Source organism: Garra rufa, chromosome 22 (assembly GCF_049309525.1).
Source record: "Garra rufa chromosome 22, GarRuf1.0, whole genome shotgun sequence".
Lineage (NCBI taxonomy): Eukaryota > Metazoa > Chordata > Actinopteri > Cypriniformes > Cyprinidae > Garra > Garra rufa.
In genome coordinates, this window is record NC_133382.1 from 1,515,380 (window position 1) to 1,536,161 (window position 20,782).

Consider the following 20,782-nt stretch of genomic DNA (forward strand, 5'->3'; position numbering starts at 1 on the left):
TCGGTCTTTAAATGCAAAATATCTAAAGTGTACCTAAAATAGTTCCACTTTATCACAATCAAATATACTTTAGTATATCTTTAGTTGGACTTCAGAACAATTAAAGTACATTAGGTCTACCAGTTTAGCAAACTTTAAATAGGCCAGTTTAGTTGACTAAAAGTACAATTGCAGGGTGTTTTTATTAAGTACATAATATTAGGGATGCACCGAAATGAAAATTCTTGGCCGAAGCCAAACAAAATTTAACACTGGGCCGAAGGATGTTTTCTGAACACGGTTTTTCGTGTTTTTCCCCTCATGTATTTTGCCAAGTTTTTTCACCATTGCATTAATTAAATAGCCAATATTTGCTTTTTACAGTTTTGTCTTGCTTTTCAAAGAATAAAAACTATTACAAAACAACAATTTAAAAATATTTACTTAACACTGAACATTTTGAACATTCCAGTAGACATTATAGCCTTCCAACAAACCACAGTTTAACTTCAAATTAATAAGTTAGAATAAATAAATATTCTTTGGCCATTTTTAAGACTCCTTCTTGAATCAGGCATGTGTCTTTAAATGTACAAATAAATGCAGCCTTGCTGAGCAAAGCATTAGTTGGACTTTAGCACTATAAAAGTGCATCAAGTACAAAATTAGTAGTTTCAATTTAGCAGACTTTTTAAATATACCAGTTTAGTATACAAACAGTACAATTGTTTTTTTATTAAGTATATAATATGTAAATGCATTTGTAGTATACTTAGCATGGAATAAATGTATTTTAAATACATTTTACTATATTTTACACTAGGTTTGCGATTTTAAATTTTGCAATGTAAAAAAAAATTGCAGGTTTGCCCTGCTTTTTTTGTAAAGATGCACAATTTGGCCACAATTTTGTTATTATTATTACCACCAAATAAAATCACAACAGTACTAAAAAAACAAAACCAAAAAAACAATAACACTTGTAATATTTCACTGTAGAATAAAAAAAAAAAGAGAAATTTGAGAATATTTGCGAAAAATAACATTTTACTTTATTTTAAAAATGCTACATTTCAATACTAACATTTATGGTTTAACTTCTTAATTTATAAATGCTACCAATAAATATAAATGTTAAATAATGAGCTGTTGACATGAAAGGACACACTGTCACTTTAAAACATGCAACACAAATATTCACTCAAATAAATAAAGACATTAAGCAACTTCATTTTATTTCAATTTATTGTGCATCCCTGCTTTACCATTATCTAACATTTATTTTTAGCTAAATGTTTTAAAGTTAATTTAACAACACAGGTAAACGTAATCTTTAGAAAGAAAAACAGCTCTAAACAAATATGTGTCTGGATTTTGTTACGAGAGACAACAAGAAGAAGCTTTGTTATGGATTACGGACTTGTATTTTAGTTAAAAACATCTTCATGATGGATTTGTTTCAGCTTTTGTCTTCTCCAGATGTTAACTGATGAACTGGAGTGCTGTGGATTACTTGAGGATTATAGCGTTGTTTTTAACAGCTGTTTGGACTCTCATTCTGACGGCACCCATTCACTGCAGAGGATCCATTTGTGAGCAAGTGATGGAATGACTCACTTCTACAAACGTGATGACGAAACAAACTCATCCTAATCTTGGATGGCCTGAGAGTGAGCACATTTTAAGATCATTTTAATACATTCATATAATTAATGCTAAATGATCATTATCTGAACATGCACATTTGGAAAACAACTAAATCTGCCAGGCTCTTTAAATGTTGAAACACTGTTTCTTTTATTCCCCTCAAAGCACATTGTGCAATCCAATGAAAGCATATGCGTTGGGTTTCATTCTGGCACTGGAGAGCATCTGTCAACCCTAATAACAGCCTCAGCCATCAATGCCAGCCATTTCCTGTCTTCTATTTTCAGAGTTGAAATGATACCTCAAGCAGTCGCAGATGTGGAGGATGAAATCACAGTCATACTCAAGACCTGCTCAAAACTCTCTTAAATGTGACACACCTTGCTGCAAATATTTAATGCTTACCATTTCTATTTATATAACAGGTAAAGCTGGTCTTTAATTTGACTGATCCCAAAAGCGCTGATTTAACAGTCCAACAGCACTGGGACACACAAGTGTTTGTATGATGCCGTTTGTCTGTGTTGAATTGTGAGATGTTTTCTCTTAATTCTAAAAAGAAAAAAGTCTAAATTGTGAAATAATTTCTCACAGTGTGTGAAAAAAAAGCGCTACAATTGTGAGAAACAAAAAGTTACAATAGAGACTAAAAGTTGCAGTTATGAGATAAAACATTAAATTGTGAGTTAAAAAGTTGCAATTGTAAATAAAAGATACAATTTTGAGAAAAAAAAGTTACAACTAAGATAAAAAGCTGCAATTGTAAATAAAAAGATTAAATTATGAAAAAAGTTACAATTGTTAGATAAAAAGCTGTAATTGTGAGAAAAAGTTACAATTGTGAAAAAGTTACATCTGAGATAAAAAGTTGCAATTGCAAAAAAAACAATTGTGAGAACAATTTACAATAGATAAAAAAGCTGCAATTCTAAGATAAAGAGTTACAATTAAGACAAATTTGCAATTATGAGATAGTTACAATTGTGAAAAAAGTTGCAATTGTGAGATAAAGTTACAATAGAGACTAAAAGTTGCAGTTATGAGATAAAACGTTAAATTGTGAGATAAAAAGTTACAACTGAGATAAAAACTTGCAATTGTAAATAAAAGATACAATTTTGAGAAAAAAGTTACAATGCTAAGATAAAAAGCTGCAATTGTAAATAAAAAGATTAAATTGTGAAAAAAGTTACAATTGTTAGATAAAGTTATAACTAAGATAAAAAGTTGCAATTGTGAGAAAAGTCACAATTGTAAATAAAAATACATTTGAGAAAAAAAAAAAAGTTACAATTGTTAGATAAAGTTACAACTAAGATAAAAAGCTGCAATTGTGAGAAAAAGTTACAATTGTGAAAAAGTTACATCTGAGATAAAAAGTTGCAATTGTAAAAAAAAAAAAACAATTGTGAGAACAATTTACAATAGATAAAAAAGCTGCAATTCTAAGATAAAGAGTTACAATTAAGACAAATTTGCAATTATGAGATAAAGTTACAATTGTGAAAAAAGCTGCAATTGTGAGAAATAAAAGTTGGAATTTTGAGATTAATAAGTTACAACTGAGATAAAGTTGCAATTGTAAAAAAAAAAAAAAAAAAAAAAAAAAAAAAAGATACAATTGTGAGAAAAGTTACAATAGATAAAAAGCTGCAATTCTAAGATAATGAGTTACAATTAAGACACAAAGTTGCAATTACGAGATAAAAAGTTGATGTCCAGTACACTATAGTGTGTTGCCATTGTACCATGTCCCAAAATCACTTCACACAAAGTAATTTAGGCTTAAGCAAGACGCAGTGTGTGCACTGAAGTGACCTCAAACCATTAAAGACATTTACACAGAAAGTGTGTTTCTTTACGGAACTGGAAGTTGACACAAACCGCACTGAGGTAAAAATAAAGCCACTCGACTTCTACCACAAACACATTCGTAAATCACAAACCGCGTCTTACCGAAAGCCATCGGACAGTCGGACGGGTTTGGTTTGCTCTTCATCCTCGACACTTTAACCGAATGAAATCGCCAGATCAGCAAAGCACATTGCAGGCTGAAGTAAGTCGAAAGCTGGAGCTCCTCGTCGAGTGTTAGTCAGCGCGAGTCATTCACATCCATCTCCTTATTGTTCCTGCTTTGACTTCTTCGCTTGATTCTTCTCTTATAAACTGTCAATGAAAGCCATTTATTAGAAAGTTCCTCCCACGGCGCCGATTGCAGCAGATCAGCTCTGGATCATCGCGGCTGCTCGTGTTGTTTCGAATAAGATACACACTAACAACTACATTGTCCTTTCTGTTGATGCAGCCGAAGGCGCGTGTTTTGAGATCAGCGCCCCCTGCCGGAAATGACGCGACAGCGCGACGATGTCGTCACAAAGTCCTTGCACTGTTGGTAAATATCTTGGAATTTATTGGAAGAAAGCATGATGACTTCCTGACAAATTTTGCATTTCTAATAAAATCAGAGAAATACATTTTAAGATTTTGCATAATGTTTACCCTACAAACTCCCAAATTGCTTCTTTTTTTGATATTTCTAATTTATGTGTATTCTGTAAAGTTGAGGAAGAAACTTCATTTATTCTATCATTGCGATCAGGTTAAATTTCTTTGGGAGAACTTAAGATGTTGTCTATCTTCTTTAGTAAAATGTAATTTAAAATTTACGCTAAAAGAAATATTTCTATATTTTTCTAGTAGTGACCATGCTATTGAACTTGTTGTAAATTTTTTTGTTTTGCATTGTAAATTTTTTATTCATAAATCCAAATTTCTTCATATGTTACCTAGATTTGATGTCTTTCTCGCAGAGATTTTGCTTATTGTTCATTCTCTTAAACGTATTGATGATAACAAGAATAACAAGTTTCTTAAGGCATATGACGATCTTTTTCTTACTGATTGAGGTGCTGTTTTTATTCATTTATTTTATTTTTCTTTCCTTCTTTTATGTTGTTGTATTTCTATGCAGTGCTGTTTACTGTTGTTTTCCTTTTTGTCTTGCAATAAAAAATAAAAATAAATAATAATATCTTGGAATTTGTATTTCTAAAAATAAAATTGTTTGTGAACAGCTGAGTTTTATGTCAAAAATTAAGAAAACTAAACAAATTTTGAATAATTGGCTACAAATTGGATCTTACCATTTTTGGGAGAGTATTACAGTCTAAAGCAGAGGGCCTTTCTAGATTTGTTTACCCTGCTCTTTCCATGTATGTTAAAGATGAAATTTCCTTCTTAGATTTTATATGGAAAAATAACCTTGTATCAGGCAAAAGAGTAGAAGGTGGCTTAGAGATGATCAACAATACTTTTAAACTTCATTGGCTAAGATATTGTCTAAAAAAATAATAATTCCATGTGGTTCTTTATTCCACAATGTATCTTTCAAAAACTTGGAGGGTTATCCTTTCTTCTTAGATGTAACTTTCTTCCAGGAAAGCTACCAATTAAGTTATCTAAATTTCACCAGCAAGTATTACTGGCTTGGAAAATTTGTTTCCATCACAACTTTTCTCATTACTTCTAGAAATAAATCATTATTTTTGCACAGCTGGTTTAAAAGAGGAATATATATTTTGTTATGGATATGTTTTATAAGAGTGGAAACATTTTGTATTATCAAGACTTCATGCATATTCACAACTTTCCAATCCCCTTTAAAGAATTTCAGCTATTCCAAGTGGGCTGATACAATTAATAAATAATCACCTCTCTTTTGGAAGCAATGAAAAGATATTTCCAGAATTAAAAATTGATGGTAGCGAAATATTTTCTTCCTCTTGTAATAATAAAAATATTAGACAAATTTTGCAATCAAAACATAAAATCACCCCCAGAGGCAAATTCTTCTGGAATGCAAAAAAATTCTGATATTAATTGGAAAACAACCTGGTCAAATCCTTACAAATATTGTATTTTCAATAAAGTTAAAGAGGTGCATTTCAAAATACTTTACCAAATGTATCCATGTAAAGTAGCTCTTTCTGAATTCCTGGACATTGATGATACCTGCAGTTTCTGTAACACACATGAGGAAGACTTGTGTCATCTGTTTTATAATTGTGAATTGTCTCTAAGTTTTTGGTCTGATGTTAGCGCCTTTCTATTTCTGCAAAGAAATGTTAATTATATGCTTTCTTTAAAAGATGTTATCTGTACTTATTCACATAAAAGTAAAATGATTGAGTACGTTGTTAACTTTTACATTTTGCAAGGCAAATATTATATTCATAAACAGCAATTTGCTAAATGCATACCAAAATGTAATTTATTTTTATCCGAAATGGAAGTTTAATGCTAAAGAATAACAAAAAGAATGACATTTTGTTACATTTCATGGACACATTTTTTTCTGTTTATGCTCCCCCAATATAACATGTGGGAAAAGGAAGAAAATTTGAACTATTGTTTAGTCGTTTCTAGGTTTTATTTTAGTTTTTATGAATTTTTTCTTTATGGTATTAGCTTATTTTGTTTGTTTTTTACCCTCTTATTACATACTGTATTACTGTACACAGATTAAGCTTGTATTTTGTGTATCTGGATTTCTATTTCAATATTTTTTGTAATGTCCAATTATTCTTCTTTAATTAAAAAAAAGTCCTTGCACTGCCAAAAAAAAAAAAAAAGTCTTTTGTTGATAATGTTGACTAAAATATTACTTAACAGTGGAACGATGTTCTTTTAGGAATTATCGAAAACTCTAGAAACAAACAGACCCACACGGGTTTTAATAAGTTCTTTATTTTAATGGCCAAATTTCATATTCATAAATGTAAATTTTAAGGTAAAAATAGATGTTTTATTGCATTTAAAAATAAAGTGAAGTCCATATTGCCCTCAAAGAAACAAAAAGCTATGTGAATTGTGCAAGCCTCTACAACCTTTAATGTTTTCCCATGATATTGTTTACATCTCCCCCTAGCTTTTAAAATGTACTTTTCATTTGTTGGAATTGACTTGTATTGAATGTTTTGACATTGTTCAATAATAGTAATAAAAGCTGGTATAATAAAATAATTAAAATAAAATAAAGATGTGTTTACAAAAATACTCTACATGTTTAAGCAGATTCAGCCTGTTTTAAAAGCCATTTCAGATTAGTTTTATGTTCAGTTTAATAAATTCATAGCGCAACAGTTGTATAAATTAATAAATCCACATTTCTATTCTATTTACATAACTTTAAAAAACTAACAGTAATATAATTTGTAGAAAATTCTAACTAAACATTAAAAATAAAAGCTGAAAGTTAAAACAATCTTAAGATTAAAAAGTAAGAAATCTGCATATGTAAATGAATAAATGCCTGCTTAAAATGTTTTATGAACATACATAAATACTGAAATGAATAATATGCCATTTATGGCAAAAAGCAAAAATAAACAAATTAAATAATAATTAAATAATTGTTCAAATGTGTGGTTTTCACAGTTTTCCTGTTATAAGAATCAAAATATTTAATCATAAGTAATCATACTACAAAAACAACAAGTTTGAGCAAATGCTTTTCTTAGATGTTTTTTCTTGTTTCCAGCCAAAATATCTAAAAATTCTTAAATCAAGAAGGATTTTTTAGACAAGTAAAAATTATTGCCTTGTTTTCAGAAAAAAAAAAACTGTTTTCGTTCACATGTTTTTCCTTGAAACAAGCAAAATAATCTGCCAGTGAGGTAAAAATAATCTTGTTTTCTGTTTGAAATAACATTATTTTTCTTACCCCATTGGCAGATTATTTTGCTTGTTTCAAGTAAAAACACACTTCATTTTGACTTGTTTTTTTCTGAAAACAAGACAATATTTTTATGTTTTTTTTTTAAATTATTTTATTTGTTTATTTTTGTTTTCTGACATATATAGCATGCCATATATGACATATTATTCATTCAGTATTTATTTATGTTCATAAAACATATAAGCAGCTATTTATGTATTTACATATGCAGATTTCCTACTTTTTAGTATTAAGATTAATGTTTTAAGTTTTTAAGCTGATGGTTTTAATGTTTAGTTAAAATTTTACAAATTATATGAATGTTTTTAAAGTTACGTAAATAGGATAGAAATGTTGATTTATTCAATCATATAACTGCTGCACTATGAATTTAATAAACTGATCATAAAACGGCAGGCTGTATCTGCATAAACGTACAGTATTTTTGTAAATATATAAAATAAAAAAGCAAAAACATAAAAAATATTTCATTATACCAGCTCATTTAGTTTTAGAACAAATAGCAAAAGATGTATGCTGCCCTCATGTGTTGGTAAGATGAAACACAGCCATTTCTCACTAGTCAACCTAAGTTGTACACTTAGTAGTGCACTTACACTCTATCCATGATAACATTGTGGTCCTGGGGAAAAAAAGAAAGATAATAATATTAGCTTCTCTGCTATTTTTACAGTTAAGGTCAAAACAGGTTTACAAACACTTTTCAGAATCTGCTAAATGTTAAAGGGATAGTTCACCCAAAAATGAAAATGTGATGTTTATCTGCTTACCCCCAGGGCATCCAAGATGTAGGTGACTTTGTTTCCTCAGAAGAACACAAATGAAGATTTTTAACCAAAACCGGTGCAGTCTGTCAGCCAAATAATGGGAGCGGATGGGCACCATTGCTAAATTATTATAGCAAATTAAGAAGAATCATGCAAAATGCATGTTATTGTTTATTTAGTTCTGACCTGAATAAGATATTTCACTTAGAAGATGTTTACATATAGTCCACAAGAGAAAATAATAGTTGAATTTATAAAAATTCCTGTTCAAAAGTTTACATCCCCTTGATTCTTAATACTGTGTTGTTTCCTGAATGATCCACAGCTGTGTTTTTTTTGTTCATGAGTCCCTTGTTTGTCCTGAAATGCCTGCTGTTCTTCAGAAAAGTCCTTCAAATTTGTTGGTTTTTCATATTTTTTGTGTATTTGAACCCTTTCCAACAATGACTGTATGATTTTGAGATCCATCTTTTCACACTGAGGACAACTGAGGGACTCATATGCAACTATTACAGAAGGTTCAAACACTCACTGATGCTCCAGAAGGAAAAACATGCATTAAGAGCCGGGGGTGAAAACTTTTGAACGGAATTGAGTTGTGTAAATTTTTCTTATTTTGCCTTACTGCCCTTCAGAAGCTACAAAAGATACTAACATGTTTTCAAGAAGTCAAAATAGGTAAAATGTACCCTGATCTTCAAATTCCAAAAGTTTTCACCCCCGGCTCTTAATGCGCACACACACACACACACACACACACACACACACACACACACACACACACACACACACACACACACAGAGAGAGAGAGAGAGAGAGAGAGAGAGAAAGAGAGAGAGAGAGAGAGAGAGAGAGAGAGAGAATGGGAAGTGCTGGATGACATGAAGGGTAAATATAGCCCTCACTGTATTTAGGACGGGTGTCTGGGTGGGTTTCTGTTCTCTCGACCAAGTGCTTCTGTCAATCAAGACTCAAACAAGATGGCAGACAAAGGGAGCTGGGCTTTGGCAATAACAGGCAAGTTCATTCTTTTTCTTTCAGACTCTTTAAAGACATATCTAAGATTTCAAAGCTGGAACAAACATTACAGAAGTAGGTTTGAGTGTTTCTTTGTTTTGGCACACTGCAGTGCACTAAATGTACAGAAGTGAAAATACAACAACTATAAATAAATGCAAGTAGCTTAAGGCGAGACACTGCAGGTGAATAGAGTAAAAAAAAGTTATTATAACTAATAGTTATGACCTTACTCAGTTGATTAATTATATTAATAATTGCAAACATTTTTTGAATTGCAGGTTTTCTAAAATGTTAGGTTTAAATATGCAAATGAGCCATTGTTTAATGAAATATGCGCTAATTTGCATACATTTCCAGTACAAAAATCTAAACACTGGACGAAGTCAGTTTAAAAATTTTCTTGTTTATTTTTTTTTTCATATAAGAGTCAAATGTTTGTACAGAGGTAATCTCTTTTTGTCACTCCATAATTCTGAAAAAAATTAGAACAGACAGAAAAAAAGTACTTGTTTTAACATATTTGGGCGAATAAAATGTTGTATAAAATCAAGCTAATTCTAATAATAAGAACAAATCCCTCTGTAAAAACCTTCAGGATATAGACAGGAATACAAATGTAAAGTGTGGTGTGTGTAAGTGCTGCTGAAGTGGAGATTTATGGCTCAGTGTAGGAGAAAACACTCTTGGCCTTTAAAAATCTGCATTGTAATTGAAATCTATTGACACAAATAGATAAAGTGCCATTAAAGAAAGACTTAACAGTGTTTTTTGGGTGTTTTCTTTCCACTAGTCTGAGAAAACACTTTATAAAAGCCCAAAATCTCAAACTTGAAAGGCGCATGAAAAAGTGTTTTTGCCTGCAGTGTCTCCCCTTAAGTGTTTTCATATTTAAATCTACAAATATGTCAGATAATCTGCACATTTACTGTAATAAAGTACTATTAAAAACATTCTCAAATATAATAAATAATCTGAATATAAGTTCTTGAATGTTCCTGTGGTTTCTGTGTGTTTTATAGCCTGCGCCGCTGGTTTTCTGTTGGTGCGGGCCGACATTATCACAGATGCTCCGGCCGGTCAGCTGTTTGTCTATGAGCTGCACAGAGAAGTTTTCCAGAGCGAATTTGAGCCTTTTCATAAAGTCTTCGGTATGTCAGAGCAAATCTGTGATCAGTGTTGGGGAAAGTTACTTTAAAAAAAAAAAAAAGTAATGCATTACAATATTGAGTTACTCCCTAAAAAAGTTACTAATTACGTTACTTTTTATGCAAAGTAATGCGTTACGTTACTTTTGCGTTACTTTTTAAATCTGGGCAGGGCTTGCTTGTTTGTTTTTAATATAAAAAGCTCTATTTTTGTCAAATGTAAAAGCCTTTTCACAGCAAAAGCCTCAGGCTTAGAGGAAAGTAGATTGATGTCAAAAAAATGTCAACTCTTCTTCAGTAATAAAAAAACTAAACAAATGTTAGATTATCTTGAGTCATTTTTGCTTATTAGTATGGATGAATTGGATCATCGAAGGTTAATAAAACGGGATTAAATGCATAAAGGATATTTGTATTATTTAACATATTTAATTATTGCAGGTTTGCGTTGAATTCCAGTTTTTATTTATTTTGAGGAACACTGTATCTGTTTTTTAGTGAATGAGATGAATTAATGCATGTTCACATTTATTCTAGAACTAAAGTAACATTTTACTCACAATTTCTCTCAACATGGGGACAGGAGAGCTTTTAATCAATAAATGGGGGAAAAAGTAACTGGTGTTACTTATTTGAAAAAGTAACTCAGATATTTTCTTGTCAATTAAAATGTAATGCGATACTTTACTAGTTAATTGGAAAAAGTTATATTATTATGTAACTTGCGTTACTTGTAATGCATTACCCCCAACACTGGATGTGACCCTGGACAAAAAAAAAAAAAGTCTTAAGTATATTTGTAGCAATAGCCAAAAATTCATTGTACGGGTCAGAATTGTCAATATTTATTTTATTTGAAAAATCATTAGGATATTAATATGTTCCAAGATATTTAGTAAATTTTCTACCGTAAATATACTAAAACTTAATTTTTGATTAGTCATATGCATTGCTAAAAACTTCCATTGGACAACTTTTCTCAATACTTAGTTTTTTTGCACCCTCAGATTCCAGATTTTCTAATAGTTGTATCTCAGTAATAAACCATAAATCAATGGACAGCTTATTTATTCAGCTCTCAGATGATGTATACATCTCAGTTTCCAAAAATGTACCTTTATGAGTGGTTTTGTGGTCCAGGGTCACACGTTAAAGGTCATCTGTTTAGTATAAGAGTGTGTTTGACAGCTGATGTGTCTTGATTTATAGGTCATGTTTATAATGATCCCATGGTGTTTAAATGCAATAAGGAGCGATTCCCAGATCTGCCCCGCTGGCTCCGCTTCACCCAGAGAGACCCGTATGAGAACGGATTCCTGTACGGGACGCCGCTGCCGCAGGACCATGGCAGGAACATCATCGAGGTCAACAACCCATCACTGACATTCAAAACAGATCATACTTTATCATATTTACAATTATTTATAAGGCCTTGATATTATCAACATGATCAACTGTGCTCACACAGTTCACACTGCAAAAAAAATGCTTTTCTTACTTAGATTTTTTTGTCTTGTTTCCAGCCAAAATATCTCAATTCTTAAATCAGTAATTAATGATTAAAAATGATTGCCTTGTTTAAAAAAAAAAAAAAAAAAAAAAAAAAAACCACAAGTCAAAGTTAAGTGTTTTTGCTTGAAACTGTTCTGTGCACTGCAAAAAAATATCTTGCGTATGTTAGTATTTTTGTCTCATTTTTAGTCAAAATGTCTAAAAAGTTTTAGTCTCACGTAGCCAGACGGCTGAAGGTCTGGAATTCATGGCAGCTTTCATTGGCCAAGGCCCGCCCATAAGACCGTTTGATTGACATGTCAAACAACCAATCACAGTTCGTTTCATTCAGCGTCACGTTTCTGTGCGTGGAAATGCCCCCACGACAACAGACTGGCATGCAACAAGTCAGTCATTGAAATAACCAGCATTGATAACGAAGACGACGGAGAACAAGCAGTAAATCAGTAATTTGTTACAGATTATTTAGCTTGTTCTAAGCAAAAAAAATCACTTAATTTTGGCTTGTTTTTCTAAAAAAACAAGACAATAATTTTTACTTGTCTAGAAAATCCTTCTTGATTTAAGAATTTTCAGATATTTTGGCTGGAAACAAGACAAGAAATCGAAGTAAGAAAAGCATTTTTTGCAGTGTACAATGTGCTGTTCTGCGTTGTCTTTTAGATTTTCGTGATCAACAAGCGGAGTTATGACACGTCTAAAGAGAGGCTGGTGATAAACGTGGGTCCTGCAGGTATGAAATCACTGAGTATAAAATTGGTCTCAATCATCTCTGCATGCGTGACATTCACACACACGGTTTGTGCTGCTCCCAGTAAAGCGGATGCCGTATCAGGCCGAGTTCTTGATCGAGCGCAGAGAGATTGAGAAAGTGCTGCCCGCTGCTGTTCAGGAGGAGATCAGGCTGGACGTTCAGAACCTGTGGGGAACCGGCAGACTGGATTTCGTCAACATCACCTCAGCTCTGGACAGAGGTGGCCGCGTCCCACTGCCTCTGCCGGGATATTTTGAGGGGTGAGGATATAGAGCTAGAACTCTTCATAGCTATTATGATGATGATGATGATGATGTGGTGGTTAAAATTATAGTAGCATATCATATTTTAGTATATTATAGTATTATAATATTACAGTATCAAATACATACTATAGTATTACAGTACATTATAGTATATATGTGACCCTCGACTAAAAAAAAAACAGAAATAAAGGTTGGATTTTTGAAATTGAGATTTATTCATCATCTGAAAGCTGGGTAAATTTCTAAGACAAATGTGACCCTGGACCACAAAACCAGTCATAAGGTTTTTTTTTATTTTTTTTTATTTTTATACATCCTCTGAAAGCTGAATACATAAGCTTTCATTGATGTATTGTTTGTTGGGATAGGACAAAATGTTTCAGAGATGCAACTATTTGAAAATCTGCAATCTGAGGGTGCAAAAAAATCCAAATATTGAGAAAATCACCTTTAAAGTTGGCCAAATTAAGTTCTTAGCATTGCATATTACTAATCAAAAATTAAGTTTTGATATATTTATGGAAGAAAATTTACAAAATATCTTCATAGAACATGATCTTTATTTAATATCCTAATGATTTTTGGCATAAAAGAAAAATTTCTAATTTTGTCCCTTACAATGTATTTTTATATTTGTATTTCTATAAATACACCCGTGCTACTTAAGACTGGTTTTGTGCTCCAGGATCACATATTATGATTTTTATTATTATTATCAATATTTAAAACAGCTAAGTGCATTTTTTCAGGGTTCTTTGATGAACAGAAAGATACAAAGATCAGCATTTATCTGAAATAAAAAGCTTTTGTAACATTATACACTATACTATTAAAAAGCCTGGAGTTTTTTTTATTTTAACTGTGTGATTTATGATTAAAACATGACAAAATAAATTATATCAAGAGATATGACAGGATAAAAACAGGTCTTATTATCTTCCATAATTTTGCTTCTCAAAGTCTTTTCATCTTGGTTTAAAACATGTAACTGTAAAAAGTTTTTTAAGACATATGAGACCCAGGACCACAAAACCAGTCATAAGGGTCAATTAATCAGAATAAATAAGCTTTCCGTCGATGTATGGTTTGTTAGGATAGGACAATATTTGGTCGAGATACAACTATTTAAACATCTGGAATCTGAGGGTGCAAAAAAAATCTAAATATTGAGAAAATCGCCTTTAATTAAGTGAGTTTTTGCTTAGAACAAGCTAAATAATCTGCCAATGCGGTAAGCAAAAAAAACTTATTTCAAACAGAAAGCAAGATTATTTTTCTTACCCCATTGGCAGATTATTTAGCTTGGTTCAAGCAAAAACACAATTAATTTTGACTAGTTTTTTTTTCTGAAAACAAGACATTTTTTAATCGTCTAGAAAATCCTTCTTGATTTAAGAATTTTTAGATAGTTTGGCTGGAAACAAGACAAAAAATTCTAAGTAAGAACATCTTTTTTTGCAGTGTACTTTTCATCCAGCCTGAGGCTTCTGGTGTAAAAGGGCTTTTACATTTGCCAAAAATATAACTTTTTATATTAAAAACAAACAAGCAAGCCTAGCTAGATTTAAAAAGTGACGTAAAAGTAACGCAACGCATTACTTGCCATAAAAAAGTAACTAAGTAACATAATTAGTTACTCTTTCAGGGAGTAACGCAATATTGTAATGCATTACTTTTAAAAGTACACTGCAAAAAATGTTTTTCTTGTTTCCAGTCAAAATATCTAAAAATTCCAAAATCAAGAAGGATTTTCTAGACGAGTTAAAATTATTTTCTTGTTTTCCGAAAAAAAAAAAACAAGTCAAAATTTTTGCATTTTTGCTTGAAACAAGCAAAATCATCTGCCAATGGGGTAAGAAAAATAATCTTGTTTTTTGTTTGAAATCTTACCCCATTGGCAGATTTTGTTTGCTTGTCCTTTTGGAATTTTAGATACTTTGACTGGAAACAAGGCAAAAAGCATTTTTTGCAGTGTAACTATTGACCACACACTTAATCCCATATTTTGTCATGTGTCTCAGTGTGTATGTGAAACTGGGTTCAGACCAGCCCTTTTCCAAATGCATGCTGCGCCTGGAGACGCCGGAGCATCAGAGAGAGTGTGAGTCTGGAGGGAAGATCAGTGGAGACTGCAGTACCTGCACAAACCCCATCAACTGCATCAGCTGGTGCAGATCTGCTCTGGTGAGACACAACACACACCTCAGCTCAGAAACATCTGTGTGATGCATACTTCACCTCCATCCTCACACATCTGCCATCCCACAGTTTGATCTGTCCAAACCTGTTCCTCCGGCTCCGGTCCCTACCGTGGGCTCAGGTGTTCTGGAGTGGGGTGGAGAGTTCAGTCCTCCGGAGTCTCCTCCTGACAGAGATTTCTTCCCTGACTACATTGTCACCATCATCGTTCCACTGGCTCTGGTTGTGATCCTCTGTGTCCTCCTGGCCTACATCATGTGCTGCAGGAGAGAGGGACTGTATGTACAGCAGACAGCTTTAACACACTGCAAAAAAAGCTTATCTTACTTAGTATTTATGTCTTGTTTCAAGTCTATGTAGCCCCTATTAATACACTGCAAAAGTGCTTTTCTTACTTGTTTCTGGCCAAAATATCTAAGAATTCTTAAATCAAGAAGGATTTTCTAGACAAGCAAAAATGGTCTTGTTTCAGAAAAAAAAAGTTAAAATGAAATGTGTTTTTGCTTGAAACAAGCAAGAAAATCTGCCAATGGAGTAAGAAAAATAATCTAGTTGTCTGCTTGAAATAAGATTATTTTTCTTATCCCATGGGCAAAAAAAAAATCACTTAATTAACAATTAACAATTTTTACTTGTCTAGAAAATCCAACTTGATTTAAGAATTTTCAGATATTTTGGCTGGAAACAAGACAAAAAATCAGTACGAAAATCATGTTTTGCAGTGTAAGGGTATTTCTAAGGCATTATAATAAAAGTCTTGTATATGTTCTATCATCTCATGATTACTCATAACAACAAGTATAATGCATTAAAATACTTGAGGTCATAACTTTTAAGATTATGATTATTTATAACACACAATGGACGCCACATTAAATCTACTTCATTTATAATGGACTGTCTCATATTACATTTATTTTTGACGTTATATTACGTTTGATGTTCACCTAGTCTATTTACTATAAGCTTAAACTTTCCAACTACATGTCAACTAATGCTCCTTAGACTTTTAGCAGACTAAGGTTAAGAATACTCATGAGATGATATATAACATATTATAAGGTTTTTATAATACTTTATGCATTCATTATAATGCCTTAAGAATACCCTTATGATGTATTATGAATGCAGGCTTCATGGAAAATGTTACCAAAATATCTAAAAATTCCTAAATTAAGATGCACTTACTGGATAAGCAAAATTGCATGAGATATTTAGTCTTGTTTTAAGCAAACTGCACTTACTTTCGCTTTTTTCCCCCCGGAAACAAGACTAAATATCTTATGCTATTTTGCTTATTTAGTAAATGCAATTAATTTAAGATTTCTTAGACAAAAATACTAAGATAAGCCTTTCTTTTTTTGCAGTGCATTTACTGCTGTTTTAATAAGCATTCTAAGTTTTCTCTTCTCTTTGTCTTTGTGATTTACAGTGTGAAACGAAACGCCAAGACTCCTGAGTAAGTAATCTATACTCTATCCCCTTGATTATGTTTATAAGGAAAAACAGTGCAGGAAAAAGCATTGTTTTTAGATTGTAGTCTATTTTTCCTTACATAACATGTCATCTTTTAGAAAAGTGGAAAGAAAATACGAAATACTTATTGAACTGTCCTGCATCATATTTGCTGAATAATTCAAAAAAAAAAAAAAAAAAAAAAAAAAAATTCCCATTAATTTTGATGAACTGATAAAAAAAAAGTTTTTTTTTCAAACACATCACACAGTCCCATAAAATATGACGCATTTTGTTGCATCAGCTTTTGACAACTATTTGTAAGAAGTCTTCTCTGTTAATCAGCAGAAAACTGCCACATAGAAAAATGCTTTTCTTACTTTGATTCTCAAATCAAGAAAGATTTTCTAGACAAGTAAAAATTATTTTCTTGTTAATGCAAGTGTGTTTTTGCTTGAAACAATGGGGTAAGAAAAAAAAATCTAATTTCAAACAGAAAACAAGATTATTTTTCTTACCCCAGTGGCAGATTATTTTGCTTGTTTCAAGCAAAACTGCACTTAATTGTTTTTCTGAAAACAAGACAATTTTGTTTTACTCGTCAAAAAAATCTAAGTAAGAAATGCATTTTTTTGCAGTGCAAAGACGTGATTTTTGTCTTCCTCTGAACCAGATTGCAACTCTTTGATTAATTCTCAGCCCATTTTCACACATACAACATGATTTGATACCCAATTCTAATTTCAAGCTTAGAATTATGGCCAAAGACAGAAGAAAATGCAAACATGAACCAGATGTTTTGGCCGTTACTACATCCAAAATTAAAAAACTTATTTATAAATTCCTGTAAATTTCTTTAATGATAAAAGTCAAATGAACATTAAAGAGTTAATTTGCAAAAACGGATAATTTGATTTGGAACCATTTGTAAAAAAAAAATTCATTGAGCATTCCAATTAATCTCAATCGAACTGCAGTTTTTTTTTGTTTTTTTTTTGATTAAGTAATCAAATAACCAAAAATATAGCTAACTAACACAAAAACATGATTTTTGAAAATAAAAAAATCTGTTTTTGCAAATAAACTCTTCATATTATTCCAGTCCTTCACTAATTATAAATTAAATGATACATTTTGTATACTATCTGGCAACAAAAACTAACATTTTTGACTTCTGACTGCTTTAGTTATATACTGTTGTATTAAAGCTGAATTTGATTTTGCAAATCACATTTTTTTTCAAGATGCAGATAAATTTTTTTCTTTCTTTTCTCTATATTTCTTTATTTAACCCTTTAACTCTAGCACCCTCTATTCTAATTCTATTCTAAAAAAATAAACAAAAAAACTGGCCCTTTTAGACTGATTCTTTATTCATTTACTTATTGCTTGTTTCTAATAAAAAAAACTAACTAACTAACACTAGTTTCTATGTTCGTGTTGTATCCTATCTCTATTAGTTTACTTACAGTTTGTTAAAAAAAAACACACACAAAAAAAACCTTCTTTTTTTATTCTATCTACACTGCAAAAAAAGGGATTTTCTAACTTAGTATTTTTGTCTTGTTTCTAATCAAAATATTTAAGAATTCTTAAATTAAGATGCATTTACTACATAAGCAAAATATTAGATATTTAGTCTTGTTTCCAGGGTAAAAAACTAAATTAAGAGCCTTTTGCTTAAAATAAGTAAAATTATCTGCCAGTGGGCTTAGTAAAATACGACTTATACGAATATTTGACTTACCCCACTGACAGATAATTTCACTTGTTTGCAGGGGGGAAAACTAAATTAAGTGCATTTTGCTTAAAACAAGACTAAATATCTAATGTAATTTTGCTTATCCAGTAAATGCATCTTAATTTTAAAATTTTTAGACATTTTGACTAGAAACAAGACAAAAATACTAAGTAAGCTAAGCCTTTTTTACTTCCATTGTCCTCTTTTGTAAGTCGTTTTGGATAAAAAGCATCTGATAAATCTAAATAAATGTAAATGTAAATGTAAATATAAATAGAAATAAATAAGAGTATTAATTTTGATCCTGGCTGTATCCACTCTTCAGATTTCTGTTTTGAAAAATTATGCAAATCATTGCATCTTTAATGAGATTCAATATGCACATGCAATCCTAACACAGGAAATGTTTCTCAATGTACTAACTGACCAAATAATTTGCTGATATCTGTTAGTTTTTACCTTTTTGACTTGTGTCTGAACACATTTTCCCTGCTTGTGGTCTCAGTCTGCAGCTGTATCATCACCACACCATCCAGGATAACGCCAGCGAGCTGCGCAGGATGGCCACCGGCGACAGGCGAACCGTGGACCGTCCTCGACAATGTTTACAGCCGCTCCTGATGGCGGAGCAGGCGATGGCGGAGAGCTGAGGGACATCAGAGCCGTTCTAACAGCCACCATCTGTGGAAATGTGTTACAGTCACTAATGGTGTCCTGCTTTGTGTGTTTAATGAAGTCATGAAATCACCCCACTGCAAAAAATGCTTTTCTTACTTAGATTTTTTGTCTCGTTTCCAGCCAAAATAACCACAAATTCTTAAATCAAGAAGGATTTTCTAGACGAGTAAAAATTATTTTCTTGTTTTCAGAAAAAACAAGCCATAATTAAGTGCATTTTTACTTGAAACAAGCTAAATAATCTGCCAATGGGGTAAGAAATATAATCTTGCTTTGTCTGTTTGAAATAAGATTTTATTGGCAGATTATTTACCTTTACTATTTACCTGTTTTTTTCTTGAAACATGTTCAACAACAGTACAGTTGTTAAGATCTAGAAACAAAGAAGTAAAAATCATAAATCAAATAAAACATAAAATTCGTATATAATAAATCTATATGAGCCGTGCTGCTGTGCGGTACATTTTGAGTGATTTGAAGCCTTTGTGTGATGGTGCACTGCAAAATAAAATGATTTTCTTACTTAGATTTTTTGTCTTTTTCCAGTCAAAATATCTGAAAAATTCTTAAATAAAGAAGGATTTTCTAGACAAGTAAATAGTTTTTTCTTTTCAGAAAAAAACTACTCAAATTTAAGTGCAAAATAATCTGCCAATGGGGGGTAAGAAAACTAATCTTGTTTTCTGTTTGAAATAAGATTTTCTTACCCCATTGGCAGATTATGTTTGCTTGTTCTAAGCCAAAACTTGTCTAGAATCTAAGTAAGAAAAGCATTTTTTTTGCAGTGCAACATGTAGCTTCATAAATCATATGGATCATTTTTAATAAGGAAGGTCAGAGTATGCACATCCAAAGCATTTTGGCCAGGTCCAATATCACAAAAATACATCAGATAATGCAAAAAAGAACTGCACACTGTTGTTCTCTCTTTATTTAGGAAAGGTTGCAACCCACATGTATGCACTGCAGAAAATGCATTTCTTTGATTTTGTCTTGCTTCCAGCCAAAATATCTAAAAATTCTTAAAGGATAGCTATTGCCAAAATGCAACCTGGGCTGTTTTTTTTTTTTTACTGTAAACGAGACAAACATAGGGGCATAACCAGACAAGTTATGCCCCTAGTACTCCCATTCACCGGCCATTGACCACAAAACGAAATCACGGTCAATCTCAAAAACGGCTTGTTTGTCGTAATTATGCTTTTAGATATAAGTTTGTCTCGTTTACAGTAAAAAAAATTTATTAAAATTATTTTAAAATTATTTTCTTGTTTTCAGAAAAAAAAAACAAGTCAAAATTAAGTGAGTTTTTGCTTAGAACAAGCAAAATAATCTGCCATTGGAGTAAGCAAAAAAAATAAAAATAATAAAAATCTTATTTTAAACAGAAAACGATTATTTTTCTTACCCCACTGGCAGATTATTTAGCTTGTTTCAAGCAAAAACACACTTAATTTTGACTTGTTTTTTTCTGTAATAAAGACAATAATTTTTACTAATCTAGAAAAAAATTCTTGATTTAAGAATTTTTGATATTTTGGCTGGAAACAAGACAAAAATGTAAGTAAGAAAAGCATTTTTTGCAGTGTGTCTGCAAGATGTCTGTTAAAGATCTCTTGATCTGGAAAGCATCTGCAGGGTACAAACATCTGACAGATCTCTTTCAGATGTCCGTTCTAAATCATAAACATCTTAAAGACATCTGATATACATCTATTTGACATCTAATAGGAAACGTCCAATAGATGTATTGCAGATGAGCAAACATGCTAAAAAATACGTAATGCAGACGTCAAATAGACGTCTCCGTGATGTACGTGTGCTATCAGGAAATGTTACGATAATGCGACCAAAACATGAACTTTGAACTTTTTCTAAATA

General features: G+C 31.5%; 1 protein-coding gene across 1 annotated transcript; it reads left to right on the plus strand.

Moving 5' to 3' along the window:
* The first annotated feature begins 9,111 nt into the window (after positions 1–9,111).
* Positions 9,112–19,552, plus strand: LOC141298396 (alpha-sarcoglycan-like). The gene is made up of 9 exons (XM_073828911.1): positions 9,112–9,148; positions 10,171–10,299; positions 11,506–11,660; positions 12,472–12,541; positions 12,624–12,822; positions 14,850–15,012; positions 15,097–15,305; positions 16,460–16,486; positions 18,729–19,552. Exons 1-9 carry the CDS (start codon positions 9,112–9,114, stop codon positions 18,871–18,873), a joined length of 1,134 nt encoding a protein of 377 aa, XP_073685012.1. The 3' UTR covers positions 18,874–19,552.
* The last annotated feature ends 1,230 nt before the right edge of the window (positions 19,553–20,782 follow it).

What these genes read in the sequence shown, in the direction of transcription:
- LOC141298396 (XM_073828911.1), top strand. Translation starts at nt 9,112, where the DNA reads ATGGCAGACAAAGGGAGCTGGGCTTTGGCAATAACAG. An exon ending in GCCTTTTCATAAAGTCTTCG is followed by an intron (nt 10,300 to 11,505) that starts GTATGTCAGAGC and finishes CTTGATTTATAG; the next exon opens with GTCATGTTTATAATGATCCC. An exon ending in GCTGGTGCAGATCTGCTCTG is followed by an intron (nt 15,013 to 15,096) that starts GTGAGACACAAC and finishes GCCATCCCACAG; the next exon opens with TTTGATCTGTCCAAACCTGT.